Source organism: Dromiciops gliroides, chromosome X (assembly GCF_019393635.1).
Source record: "Dromiciops gliroides isolate mDroGli1 chromosome X, mDroGli1.pri, whole genome shotgun sequence".
Lineage (NCBI taxonomy): Eukaryota > Metazoa > Chordata > Mammalia > Microbiotheria > Microbiotheriidae > Dromiciops > Dromiciops gliroides.
Window position 1 is genome coordinate 20,033,377 of NC_057867.1, and position 13,640 is coordinate 20,047,016.

Consider the following 13,640-nt stretch of genomic DNA (forward strand, 5'->3'; position numbering starts at 1 on the left):
AAACAAAAAAAACCCAAACAAATAAATCTTAGGTAGGAGCTGCCTTTTGTTCCTTTAAAGACATTTTCTTTCAGCATCCAGTTCCCTGAGATAGGGTATAGCAAGGGAGAGGTTGGAATCCCTAAAAGGGATGGCTTTTACCACAGTGACAGACTTTAGAAGTGACCAGTGCAGTGACCAGCTAATTACATGCAATACACCTTGTGGCACAAAGGTGATGGACTCAAGATGCAATAAGACAAAACATTTTCAGACACAGTCAAGGTGGGAATTTGAGTATGACTCCTTGTTTAAACTGTTGTTTTCTTTTTCTCCACAGGCTGGGGACTGAGAGGGTCAGGGGATATAGGGATGGGTGAGGAGAAAATAAGAATGAGAAGATGCCCGAGATACCACCTTTTAATCTGTCCATGTACATGGAAATGCCCCGTTGATTGGGAGCCCTTGAGGTCCAGAATAAAAATAAAAACAGAATTAAATGAAAAGTGAGGAAACAAGAGGGATGAGTGGGGGAGGGTGATCCTCTCCCCAATCCTCTTCACCCCTCCCCCAGGACCAGAGGGACCAAAAGAATCACCGGGTCCCACCTTCTGGACTTAGCCCAGACACCAGCGAATGGGGGCGGGGAGTGGGGACCCCAACAAGACCTCTAGGAGGGTCCGACTCATACCCAGGCCTGGTCAGGGAGGCAGACCTAGGGAACCAAAGTGGGAAGAGTCTGGGCTACACAGGAATAAAATGGGGTATGTGGTAGGAGGGGATGTGTGAGGACCCCCAGCAGCAGCCCTACCCTACCCCCCTCAACTGAACTGGCCCTTCCTTAGCTGGGGGGTGAGATTCCACTAACCCTTCTATGATCTTACATCCGGAGGCATGGCTTATCACAGCCAATGGAGCACAAACAGTAACCATGAAGATGGTTGGCTAAACATGATACTGAAGGAGGTGGTGTTCTGTGACCTGAGGCGGGCAGGGGGCTTTCCTTGTGACCCCGAGCTGGGCCAGAGGGTCCAAGGCCCTGTTCCTCTCAGCCCTCAGGGCATGGCCTAGAGTCAGGCAGGCAGGGGAGAGGCCCTGGTTTCTCTATACCAGTAGCCAGGCCTAGGTGAGGAGGGGCAACAGACTGTGGTGACCACAGCAGGTGTATTGGGGGAAGGAGGGTCAGTTTCAGAGGCTGAGCTGATGACCAGAAGTGGGAAAGATGAAGGAGGGGCAGGTAATGAATCACTTTGAAGCTAGAAAAAAGAGGTCCTAAAAGTGAGAAGGAAAGATTGGAGTTTATTGACAGGGAGAACATGCTTGAGTATGTCCTGTGTTTTAGGAATACCATTTTGACAGCTGGGTAAAGTGGGAAGAGTGTTGGCCAGGACACCTCTGGGAAGGTCATTTTAGTGGTCTGCGCCTAATGTGATGAGGGCTAGCACCCAGGTAATGACAGTGACAGAGGAGAAGAGGTGTACGCAAGAAATGTAACAGAGGCAAAATCAAGAGGCCTTAGCCACAGATTGGATGTGGTGGGGATAAGAGAGTATGGAGTTGAAGATAGCACTATGGGTATGAGCCTGAGTCACTGGCAGGATGGTGGTGCCTTCAACAGTAATCAGGAAATTTGAAAGAGGGGAAACTTCAGGAGGGAAGATGATGAGTTCACCTCAGTTGTAGGTTTCTATGGGACAAGATGTCCAACAGGCAGTTGGAGATGTGAGACTGGAGGTCAGTAGAGAGGTTGGGACAGAATAACTAGAGGTGAGAATCATGACCATAGAGAGGACAACCACATTCAAGGGGACTGAGATCACCAAGTACAGAGGGAGAAAAGGCAAGTACAAGATGGAACCATGAAGGACACCTACAGTTGGCTGATGTGTTCTAGGTGAAAATCCAGAAAAGGATACTAAGAAGGAGCAGTAATAGGTAGAAGGAGAACTAGGAGAGCTTGTCTTGTAACCTAGAAAAGAGAATATCAAGGAGAAGAAGATTGATAGTATCAGCGGTTGCAGGGAGGTCAAGAAGAATGAGGACTGAAAAAAGCCACTAGAGTTGGCAATTAAGACATTGTTAGTAACTTTGGAGAGAGACATTCTAGTTGAATGTAAAGAGAGAAGCCACACTGTACAGGGTTAAGAAGAGAGAGAAAAGAATCGAAGTAGAGTCACTGAAGGCAGCCAGCCTTCTCAATAGGTTTAGCCACAAAAGGGAGGAGAGGATGAGAGCTGGTGAAGAGGAGTAGGTCAAGAGGATGAGGGAGACATGGATGTGTTTGTAGGTATGGGGGAAGGAACCCATAGATAGGGAGAAATTGAAGATAAGTGAGAGCAGGGATGCTAGTGTATCAATCTGCAGAAGATGATGGCATGGAATGGAGAAAATAGGGACCTCTTGGTAAATGGACTCCATTTTTTCCTTTAATATATGAGGCAGGGTTCTCATCTGAGAGGGTGAGGAACATGTCAGCAGGGATGAAAAGCTTTGGAAGAGCTGCTGTGATGAATGGGCTAGTGGATAATTCATTAGGGATTTAATAACTGATTGGGTATGAAAGGTCATGGAAAATAAAGAGGCAGCCCAGCTATGCAGTGGATAAAACCCTGCAAGTGGAGTCAGGAACACCTGAGTGTAACACTGCCTCAGATACTTGCTAGCTATGTGTCCCTGAGAAAGTCACTTAACTGCTTCGTGCCTCCGTTTTGCTCATCTGTAAAAATGAGGTTGGCTGTGATGGCCTCTTGTGTCCCCAAGCCATGGTTCACTTCAGAACTGCCTGGACTCACTCTTCCATATTCTTCTATTCTCTCTCCTTGATTGCTGCCTTGCCCACCCCCAACCGTGTCCTGTGGGATAAACCTGGGGCCTATGCTTGGCACATAGTAAATGCTTAAGAAATGTTTGCTCTATCTATCTATCTATCTATCTATCTATCTATCTATCTATCTATCTATCTATCTATCTATCTATCTATCTGTCTGTCCATCTATCTATGACATCTCAGGAAGTCTTCATGGAAAAAATGGGTCTGGAGCATTGGCCTTCTTACCTGGATAGATTGAGATAGAGAATATCTGGGGGCCCTTGTCTTGTACTGGCTGATCTCTTCTTTAGGAAGTTTGAAGTTCGTGGAGTCAAGTGGGGTTGCCAGTATAAAATTTGAATTGGGATGTGAAGCAAACTGAGCAAGAAAGAACAGGAAGACCAGTGTCCCTGAATTGCTGAGTATGTGGAGAGGAGTAAATTTACATGTGAAAAAACGTTCTAAATCACTATTGATTGGAGAAATGCAAATTTAAAATTTCTGAGGTACCACCTCACATCTATTGGCTAACAGGACAGAAAAGGAAAATGACAAATGTCGGAGGGGAAGTGGGAAAATTGAGACATTAATGCTCTGTTGGTAGAGTTGTGAACCGATTTGACTATTCTGTAGAACTGTAATGGGGGAGATGGGGTATGGGGTTGGGGTTCTTGGGAATTCCTCTTTAAAGAATTACACCCTCTTGCACACAAAAGTAGTTAGAATAAGGTGGTAGTTTATTTAGGGCCAAAGGAAGGGAAGGGTGGGAGGAGGGAAACCATGAAAGAAATCCTTAGACTTCTCATGGGGAGATAGGTACAAAGCACATGGCTCAGAGGTACCAAATCTCCCCGAACAGGAGACTGGAAGGTACTTTTATAGAGGACTGATGGGGGTGGACCATCTGCCTGTGAAAAATTCCTTTAGTGAGGGAGGACCATCCCCCACTGGTGGTAGCTGGGGGAATTGGGTGAGGGGTGGCTACGGATCCCTCTTCAGAATGCAAAGGCTGCAGCCACACCCAAATTTATCTCCCCAGGGTAAGGGAGACCAGAATGAAGGGTGGGAATCCAAACCTAGCTCAGTCTGATTTGGTTCCACTTATCTCTCTAGGCGTTATCTGTCCTCTGGTTTAGTTTCTCAAGGAGAAGATTCCTTGATGGGCCCCAGAGAACTTCTGGGGTGCTCTGCACCCCATGACAGAACAATTTGGAGGTATGGCCACAGGGCTATAAAACCATGTATACCTTTTGACCTAGCAATACCACTACTCTGTATCCAAAAAGAGATTTTTTTAAAAAGGAAAAAAAAGACTTATATGTATAAAAAAAAATAGCAGCTCTCTCTGTGGTGGCAAAGAATTGGAAATTGAGGGGATGTTCACCAATTGGGGAATGGCCAAACAAGTTATGGTATATGATTGTGATGGAATACTGTAAGAAATGATGAGCAGGATGCTCTCAGAAAAACAAAGACAACATTCCTTTATTGTCTTATCTCAAAAAGTATATTTGTAAAACTTTTCTATGGTGTTAAGAAATGTGTTTTTTCCTGGAGCAATTTTCATTTAGAAGATGCCTTAAGTCTTTCAGCTCTATTCTCTCTGACATAATGTTCAGGTCTATTTTTCTTTTTGCTTATCTTTCCATGAGACTTAGTCAGAGTTGAAATAGTCACATTGAAATATTGTCACTTTTGTGTTACTGGGTCTTATAGCTCAGTTAATGTTTCCTTTATAAATTTAAACTTTAAGTCATTTGGAGTATAGGATTTTAGTGGTTGTGAGGAATTAGGTAATTGTCTCCTCTCAATGCAGAGGCTAATGGAGATTCCCCTCACAAGGGTTGCCCTGTCTGGGAAAGTGTATTCACAGATGAGGGTTGATTCAGAGGCTAATGGATATTTTCCTCACAAAGGAGAGTGGAGGCAGAGGGTTGGGAATACTAGGTTCCAATTGTAATCTTTGAGTAATCAGAGAAGTGATGAAAAAGGGGAGGGGCCATTCCCATTATGGACTAGGGGATAAAATGGGGCCTGTGAGCCTCAATTTTTGGCACCCAATAGCTGCACACTGAGGTGCCTCTTTCTTGTGAGAAGGAAATAAACTAGCTTTTGTCACATCGCTGCTGAGTTCCAGAGAATTATTGAGCAGGAGCTGTTTTTCTCACAGTGATGATATTGGTTTCTGTGTTGTTTTTTTTTGTTTTTTGCAGGGGCAATGAGGGTTAAGTGACTTGCCCAGGGTCACACAGCTAGTAAGTGTCAAGTGTCTGAGGCTGGATTTTAACTCGTGTCCTCCTGGATCCAGGACCAGTGCTTTATCCACTGTGCCACCTAGCTGCCCCCATTTTCATGTTTTTAATGCTTGTATTTGCTTAGTCTGATAGCATGTTTGTAATTCCTTTTTTTGTGGATTCCTAAAACTAGTACAGCATGATATGAAAACTCTTCTTTTTACACCAGGGAGTTTTCACATGATGGGGGGAGATCTCAGGTTGGTAGCAGGAGGGGAAAGGTTTTTTGAGCTGGTATAAATGGAAGTAGTGCTGCAGGTCCCCAGCAGCCTTCTCTTAGGAGAAAAACACAGCAGGACATGATTTTGGTGTCAGAAATGAGAGTTATCCCTTCACATTATGACTTTCCTCTTCAGAGTTTTGATTTATTGAATTGGAATAAGAAATCAAATGAGAATTTGGAGGGAGTTTTGTGGAAGCCAGGAAGGCCAGCTGATGACAAAGAAAAAGGTCAGAAACTTAGAAATGCATAAAACCAATGCATTTGTACACAGCAACAGCCATATTGTCTGATCAGCTGTGAATGACTTAGCTCCTCATGGCCATACAATGATCCAAGACGATTCCAAAGGATTCATGATGGAAAATGCTCCCCACATCCAGAAAAAAGAACTGATAAAGTCTAAATGCTGCTCAAAGCATACAATTTTTCACTTTATTTACTCATTTTTTGGAAGGGGGGGGGGTCTGTTTTCATTTAAATGTGACCGATCTGAAAATATGTGTTGCCTGACTATGTCTATATAATCTATTCTCGATGAGGGGGGAGGAAGGGAGAGAATTTGGAAGTCGCATTTTCAAAAGGGAACAGAAAATGGTTTCTGGGCCCATTTGGGGGTTGAAGGGTGGGGCTGGGGTGGGGGATGTGCGGAGGTGGGGCGGCCTGCGGCAGCGATGCCGTAGCGACGACGTGCTCGCTCCCGGGAGGAGCGTGCACGTCCAGGACCGAGGAGGGAGAAGAAACAAGGCGAGGAGCGGAGTGGCACCGAACCGGGTCGTCTCTGTGGCGGTAACGGTAGCGTTAGCGGTAGCGTGTTAGAGGGAGGCAGGGCGGGCGGGAAGCGAGAGGGAGGGTGGGAGCCCCACCGAACCGAGCCGAACCGCCGCGATGAACACGGTTCTGTCGCGGGCGAACTCTCTGTTCGCCTTCTCTCTGAGCGTGATGGCGGCGCTGACCTTCGGCTGCTTCATCACCACCGCCTTTAAGGACCGAAGCGTCCCGGTTCGGCTGCATGTCTCCCGAATTATGCTCAAAAATATAGAGGACTTTACTGGGCCCAGAGAGCGGAGTGATCTGGGCTTCATTACATTTGACATAAGCGCTGATCTAGAGAACATATTTGATTGGAATGTCAAGCAATTGTTTCTCTATTTGTCAGCAGAATATTCCACCAAAAATAATGTTCTCAACCAGGTTGTCCTTTGGGACAAGATCCTTCTGAGAGGCGATAATCCCAAATTGCTGCTGAAAGATATGAAATCGAAATATTTTTTCTTTGACGATGGAAATGGGCTCAGGGGAAACAGGAATGTTACTTTAACCCTCTCTTGGAATGTTGTACCAAATGCTGGGATTCTACCTCTCGTGACCGGATCAGGACGTATCTCTGTTCCATTCCCAGATTCGTATGAAATAACAAAGAATTATTAAATTATTATTCGGAATTTCATCAACATCTTTTTATATTTCATGAATTTTAGCCCATTGGCCCCATCCTTTCCCCTTTTCTTGCTCCCTCTTCTTTTGTTCTGAAAGCAAGAGATATTTCGACTTGCCCTCAGTTGGAAGTTTTACCGAAAAATTACGTTTCTTTTGTTTTCGTTTTTTTTTACAATAGCCAACATTGAAAACCGTAACTGAAAAAGAAAGGTAAATGGGTTGCAACATTTCTTTTTTAATTGGCCACCTGAATTATTACCTTTCTTATTAATAAAAATGGAAAAACCCTCAATCTTGATCTGTAAAATATCTTTTTGAAGTATTCTCTGCATTTCCATTATCCTTATGGAATAAGAGCATGAAGGATAGTTAAAACTTCCTGGTGCCTGTAGAGTTAAAAGAACTCTGTAGTATATGTCTTCTATTCATGCAAATGAGCATTGGATGTGATTCTGATGTAGACATCCTCTTGTACCCTTTTTGAGTTAGTCTGATAACCGGCAAAATACTGTCATATTTTGTTATATATTAGAAGTCTGGTTTACAAAATAGCTAAAAGTGACTAAGTGTCACTTAGGAAGGCCCATGTTTCTTTTTTTTACATACAGGTAACCAGCAATTTTCTCCACTTAAAGGCTAAATAGCTTTTTATATGCTGTAAACCAGTCTGTAACAAAACTTTTTAAAGCCTCTTAAATAAAAAAAAAAATTGTCGTTACTTGTATTTGGGGAAAAATAAAATACTAAAGAAATATTTTAACAAATAAAAATAAGTGGACCATTCCTTGGACCCTTTACACTGACAAAATAAAACTTAGACCCCTTGTTTTTCAGAGCTAAGGCCTAGCAAGCAAGCTGTGCCCTGAGCTTGGCAGGACAACAATCCTTTGTGATTACCCTCTGGATGATCTCATCCTCTGGGCTAGTCACACAATTCACCTGGAAAAAGTCGCAACATCCTGCAATGAATCAAATTTTTCACATGCTACAGCTCACTGGGCAGACACTAGTATAAGTATTGAGATTTCCCCACAATACAATACAAAGTGTCTATACCTCTTCCTTGCTTGCATGCCTTTTTCCTCACTGAAAATAAAACTTTAATTCCGGACTGATTTAATTTAATCTCTGGCCTGCTCTGTTCAGCTCTGATCTGGTTGATATTTTGGTGTCAGAAGTAGGATCGAACACAGAACCGGGCCAATTGCACCTTTCAGAACCAGTAGAAGTGGACTAGGAGATTTCTCTGGAGTCCAGCTGCTCCTTGTCTGGAGAATCCATGAGGCCACTTCTTGCTCCAATCCATCCAGAGCTCTGGCCTTTGATTTAGCCTGCCTTTTCTCTGTGAGGAAAAAAAGCCCTAGGCCCCTCCAGTGAGTCATCTTGGTAAGATGGCTATCCTTTTATAATGGCATGCCAGCGCACCTGGGTTTTTTTGTTTTTTGTTTTTTGTTTTTGTTTTTGTTTTTGTTTTTCAAACAGCGTGCCAGGCACACTCTAGTTTCATTTGCAAAACAGCGTGCTGGTACACTACTGTGTGCCTCTAGCTTCTGCACACTTCTAGTTAAATTTTTCAAACCCTGTGCCTCTAGCTTCCTGCATGCCTGAATTTGCAAACCGTGTGCCTCTAGCTCTCCTGCACGCTTCTAGTTTGGATAAAAATTCCAAACTGTGTACTTTCTAGTGAACCAGTTAAAATTATGGTCAACCTGAGATTGTAATTGTGCTCTTTGTGAATTTGTGGTCTAATTTGTCTTTGTGGAATGCTACCTGTGTTTGTTGTTTAAGTGGTGTTTATGTGAAACTGTGTGTGAGCTTTGTGTCTGTAATCTGTCCTTTCATTTTGTCTGTGTCTATATAATATCTGTGTCCTGTTTGTGCTGTCTGTAGATTCTGTTACTTTGAAAGATTTAAAATGCAGCCAGCCAGAAAAATTTCTAAGGGCTGTATCTAAAGAGTTTAGGACACTGGGAAAGATTAATGAACTTTCATACCTGAAGCAATTGTCTTAGAAAGCAGGACTAACTCCCACTTTAGGCTTTCTGTGGGAGATTGTTATAAGAAAAGAGGAAAAACCTGCAAAACACCTTTTTCTGTCATTTCAACATTGGCCAAGTTGTAATTACAGAAATAAAGTGAGTTAATTAAAGTTTGTAGAACTGCTAAAAACATCTTAGCAGATTCTGGAGGTTTGGAGATTAATCATTTTAAGATTGCAGGGGAGAACTCCTGGGGTTTGGTAATTCCAGGAACTCACTCCCTTCTGAAATATCTTAGAAAGTTTTGAGGTACCACTCTGTAGAATTTGTTTTAAGGAAAAATAAGGATTAAATTTTCTAAAAGTTAAAGGTAGATCATACTTCCTTGGAAGACTGATAACTTCATTGTTCTAGGGCAATGAAGGAAGGTAGCTAATTTGGAAGTAAGCCCAGAGTGGAAAAAAAATGGTAAAAGCTTGTACTTTACAGCAACCACTTATTAACCCTTACTTGACAGTTCTGACCATGAAAAGAGAAAAGATTATTTAAACCAAAGATCTCTTGTCAGAGACCTTCTCCCTCTTATTCTGTGAACGAACTCTCTCATTTCAGATCAGTGTCCCAAATACAAGTGTTTGAAAAAATGTAGGGAAACTTGAATTATGTTCTGGTTGCAGAAATTTATTAGCTGTCTAATCTTAGGCATATTATCTTACTCTGCCCTAGTTTCCTGATCTGTAAAGAGCAAAATAATAATGGTACTCACCTCCCAAGGTTGTTGTGAAATCAAAATGATACAACTGTAAAGTGCTTAACACAGTGACCAGCATATGCTAAGCACTATATTGTTATTATTTCTTTAATTGAATGTAATTGTTCCATGCCTGAAAACTCTAAAAGTGGTTTTAATAAGATCAATGATTTTTATATGTGATAATTTAGAAATGCAATTGATTGTCATCTGAAGTTTGGTTCATGTTTTAAATGCATGATATTGTTTGTATTATTGTATTTCTAAATTCTCTTATATTGTGAAATTCAAGAAACCATTGTAATAGAATTGCTGTTAGACAAAACAACTTTTTAATCTGAATACTATTACACATGATTTTGGCTTTTAAAAGGATATGATGAAATTATAGATATTTGAAAACTGTTAAATATTTAATATGTAATAGTGAATTTTCATTTGAAAGTCTTGGCTATTATGAAAGTATGTAAGGTGGTTAAAGATGAAGCTTCACCATATTAATGATGAGTCAACTATCAGGCATTTGCTGTATGTTTAAAGCCCCAGAATATGGGTAGTTTTAATTTACACATGAAGGATAAATGAAATGTTAACTGTTAGGGAAGCATCAGGAAAGATATTCAAGTCTACATTGTGGTTAGTGAAATTTTGCTATTTAAGGTAAAAATTCCTGGGACTGTGACTATTATTTTGAGCTTTGATTACAGGTATAGTTGAAGTCATGAAGCCAATAGTAGGCTGCAGTCTGGGGACTGCTAAAGGTGTATGGCACGTGCTGTAGTCTGGGGACTGCTAAAGGTGTATGGCACGTGCTGCAGTCTGGGGACTGCTAAAGGTGTATGGCATGTGCTGCAGTCTGGGGACTGCTAAAGGTGAATGTGTCTGGGAAAGGTTTTGAGGACAACTTTGGTCTGATCCAAGGTAGGATCCTCATGACTCTATTTCCCCATTGTGCTATTTCCTTTTTGAAAAGGAAAATTCCCACCTGGTTAATCCTGAGCCTTGCTTTTAACACCCTATGAATACGTGATTGTCTGTAAATATGACTCATGCCTGGAATCAAACAGAGCTACGGGAATTTCCCCCTTTGTGGTATAACTATGTCCCTTTTTTCCTTTTATAGCAAATTTCTAGAATCAAGAAGTTTTGTAAGTACAATACTAAATCTATTGAGTAATAGATTGATACTGGAACATAAGATACAAGTATGAACATTTTACAAGTTTAATTTGTATTTGTGGTCAAAATATCATATAGGTATGATATCCTCCTATATTGGCTTCCAAATGTATCTATCATGTAAATTCAGGGTTTGAATATTTCAGTAATAGATTCTCAAAACTGGATAAAGGAGTTATTAATTAAGAATTAATTGGATTTTACACATAAATTGTATTAATAATGAGAATGGAAAGAAAGAGAATTTTCCCCTTTTAAAATTATCTGTCTGATAACATTAAAAGGCAGGAAAGTTCATTTTGCAGTTGAACCCTCATAGATTTTAAAAGATTTAGGTGAGGATAGAAACAGCAAAGGGAATATATAAACTGAAATTCTCTGAAGTTTCAAAACTGGAGAACCAAATTTAAGTGATTGTCAGAATTACCTAGGAACCTCTAGGTTTGGAGCCCCCTTCAGAGCTATCCTGAGAATAAAGCCTGTTGCCCCAGAGAAGATATCTAGGGACCAGATAACTATAAGACATATGGGACTCCAAATGTGCTGGTTAAATGGATATTAAGAATGGGTTACTAGGATACAAGGAGACTTGATATTTGTTAATATTGGTGATGATTATTGTATTGCTTTGGTCTTTTGTTTCAGGATATTTTATGTTTGTTTTCTTGGTAACCTTCGTGACATGTAAATTTCCCTTCTCAAAACTAGTCCATCGTGAGCCCTCTAAGTAGTTTAATCTGTAATCTGACATTAATGTAACTATGATTATGAATTTGTGCAAACCCTTATTACATTGTTTGACCCTAGCTCTGGGTGGCTAGGAAACTGCACCATCTCTATGTGCAATCAGTTATTGTTTCTAAGGGTTCCTACCAGCTCCTTCTGACTACTCCCACAGCTGCCAAACTTCTGGGTAATCCTGAACCATCTGAAGAAAGCCTCTGCTCCGGAGTGAACAGCAGAAACCTGCAGGGCGCTCAAGGTTTGTCTAGTACAGACCCAGAAGCAGCCGGCACCTAGATGAGACAGCTGTCCCAAGATTCCGGACGAGGGCTGAATATACCATCCTACTTTTTTGTTTTGTTTTCTCTTCTTCCCTTTTGTTATGTGCCCACCCACCAAGGCCCTGATTCCAGTGTGTGTTAGCATTTCCCTCACTCCCCCTGCCCTTTTCTGCTTGCAAGCAAACAATGGCTAGCAATGATACTTGGGACATATTTCCCCAGTAGGTCCCCTCAAGGAACTGACGCCCTGGGAAACATCTCATCTTGACTGAACTGGCCTCTTGTGGTTATTGGCCAGAAGTGTAGGGGTTCTTTCAGACCCCTCCCTTTGGCCAAAAGGGGGAAATGACAAAATAAAATTTAGATCCCCTGTTTTCCCAGAACTAAGGTCCAGCCAGCCAGCTATGCCCTGAGCTTGGCAGGACAACAATCCTTTGTGATCATCCTCTGGATGATTCCATCCTCTGGGCTAGTCACACAGTTCACCAGGTGTTCTCTGATCAAAGAGAATAATGGACAGTCAGAACATCCTGTAATGAATGAATCAAACTTGTCACATGCTTGCTGCTCCTTCACTGTCAGTGCTATAGCTCACTGGGCAGCCACTAGTATAAGTATTGATATCTCCCCACACTACTTGGGCCCCCTCACCCCCCACTAAGGGTGAGGCCCCAGCACATATGTCTATAGCTCCTCTTGGCTTGCAAGCCTTTTTCCTCACTCTGAAAATAAATCTTTAATTCCTGACTCTCCTGTCTCTGGCCTGCTCTGTTCAGTTCCTGCCATTCACAGGTTATAGGCTATTTCCAATCAGGTTGATAACATTATGTGAATATACCCATGGATGTGGAAAAGGGAAGGAGGGAGGCAGGAAGGGGGCTGTGCCCCCATAGAGGAGGGGCCAGCACATGGTTCAAGACTACATGGGGGCTGGGCACAGAGAGGCTAGAAAAAGGGAAGGACCACATGGCTACTGGGGCAGCCACCTAAGGGCCTGACTGGAACTGAAAGGAAGAACATGCTAGCAGGCAGACACATGGGGGCTGGACACAGAAACTTTTAGGAGAGGACAAAGGGACCAGGGACAGACACATGGTACCCCAGTATAGATGGACAAAATAATAAAATTCAGGGACCAAACTTGGGTTGGTGGGCGGACTGAGGCCAAGGTCTCCTCTCAGTACTGGAGGTCTCAAGCCAAGCCCTGATCCATCAATGGTGGTGGCTGTCTCTCTGCAGGTTTGCTCTGCTTTCACTTGGAGGATTTTCTTTTTTGAAAAAACAAAACAAAACTTGTGTGTTTAATTTTTTTTTTGGTGGGGAGGGGAGATTTAGGAGGCATAGAGTGCCAAGCCAAGGGGCAGTAGCAGAAAGAGATCTTAGTACTGTGGGGGCCAAATTTAATATGTGGAGAGTTTTTTGAGTGGCTTGCCGTAATATCGGGGTCCCGGAAATAATAAGGGACCTCTAGGTTCAAAGCTCCCTCCCCTCTGAAGTGCCTTTTTAGATATTTCTCCCAGGCCAATAAGAAAGGAGCCTAACAGCCTCTTTTCCACAAATGAATCAAGTTTTATTAATGGGAATAAAATAAATAAAGGTGAAATTAATAAAATCGAAGACAAGGAAATGGGGAAAAAGAAATATGGATAATCCTCCTAACTCTAACCTAAGTCTATACAATCCCCAAACTCGCTTCCAGTTCACCTTATTCAAAAGAGCAGGGTTCATATGTTAACTCACCACCTGGGGCTCATAGCTTCAATGGAAAAAAAAAAAAAAACAGCTTACAGCCAGGGCCTGAAGGATTCATCTGCTGCTGCTGCTGCTCACACCACTGGGAGGAAAGTGACTCCAGAAGAGAGTGAGCTCCCCTCAGCGAGCGTTTAATATCCCTTTTGGGGGAGGTCCTTCAAAACTGCCTGTGGATGGGGGCAGCTAGGTAGCACAGTGGATAAAGCACCGGCCCTGGATTCAGGAGTACCTGA

At 42.3% G+C, this 13,640-nt stretch overlaps 1 protein-coding gene and 1 long non-coding RNA gene across 2 annotated transcripts; both read left to right on the forward strand.

The window, feature by feature from the left end:
• Positions 1-6,032: 6,032 nt before the first annotated feature.
• On the forward strand, positions 6,033-12,402 carry LOC122733486. Its single transcript, XR_006353879.1, has 2 exons — positions 6,033-6,091; positions 11,550-12,402. It is a non-coding gene; the product is annotated as an uncharacterized LOC122733486 (long non-coding RNA).
• On the forward strand, positions 6,110-12,402 carry LOC122733485 (signal peptidase complex subunit 3-like). The gene has a single exon (XM_043973930.1). It carries the CDS (start codon positions 6,191-6,193, stop codon positions 6,731-6,733), a length of 543 nt encoding a protein of 180 aa, XP_043829865.1. The 5' UTR covers positions 6,110-6,190; the 3' UTR covers positions 6,734-12,402.
• Positions 12,403-13,640: the final 1,238 nt, after the last annotated feature.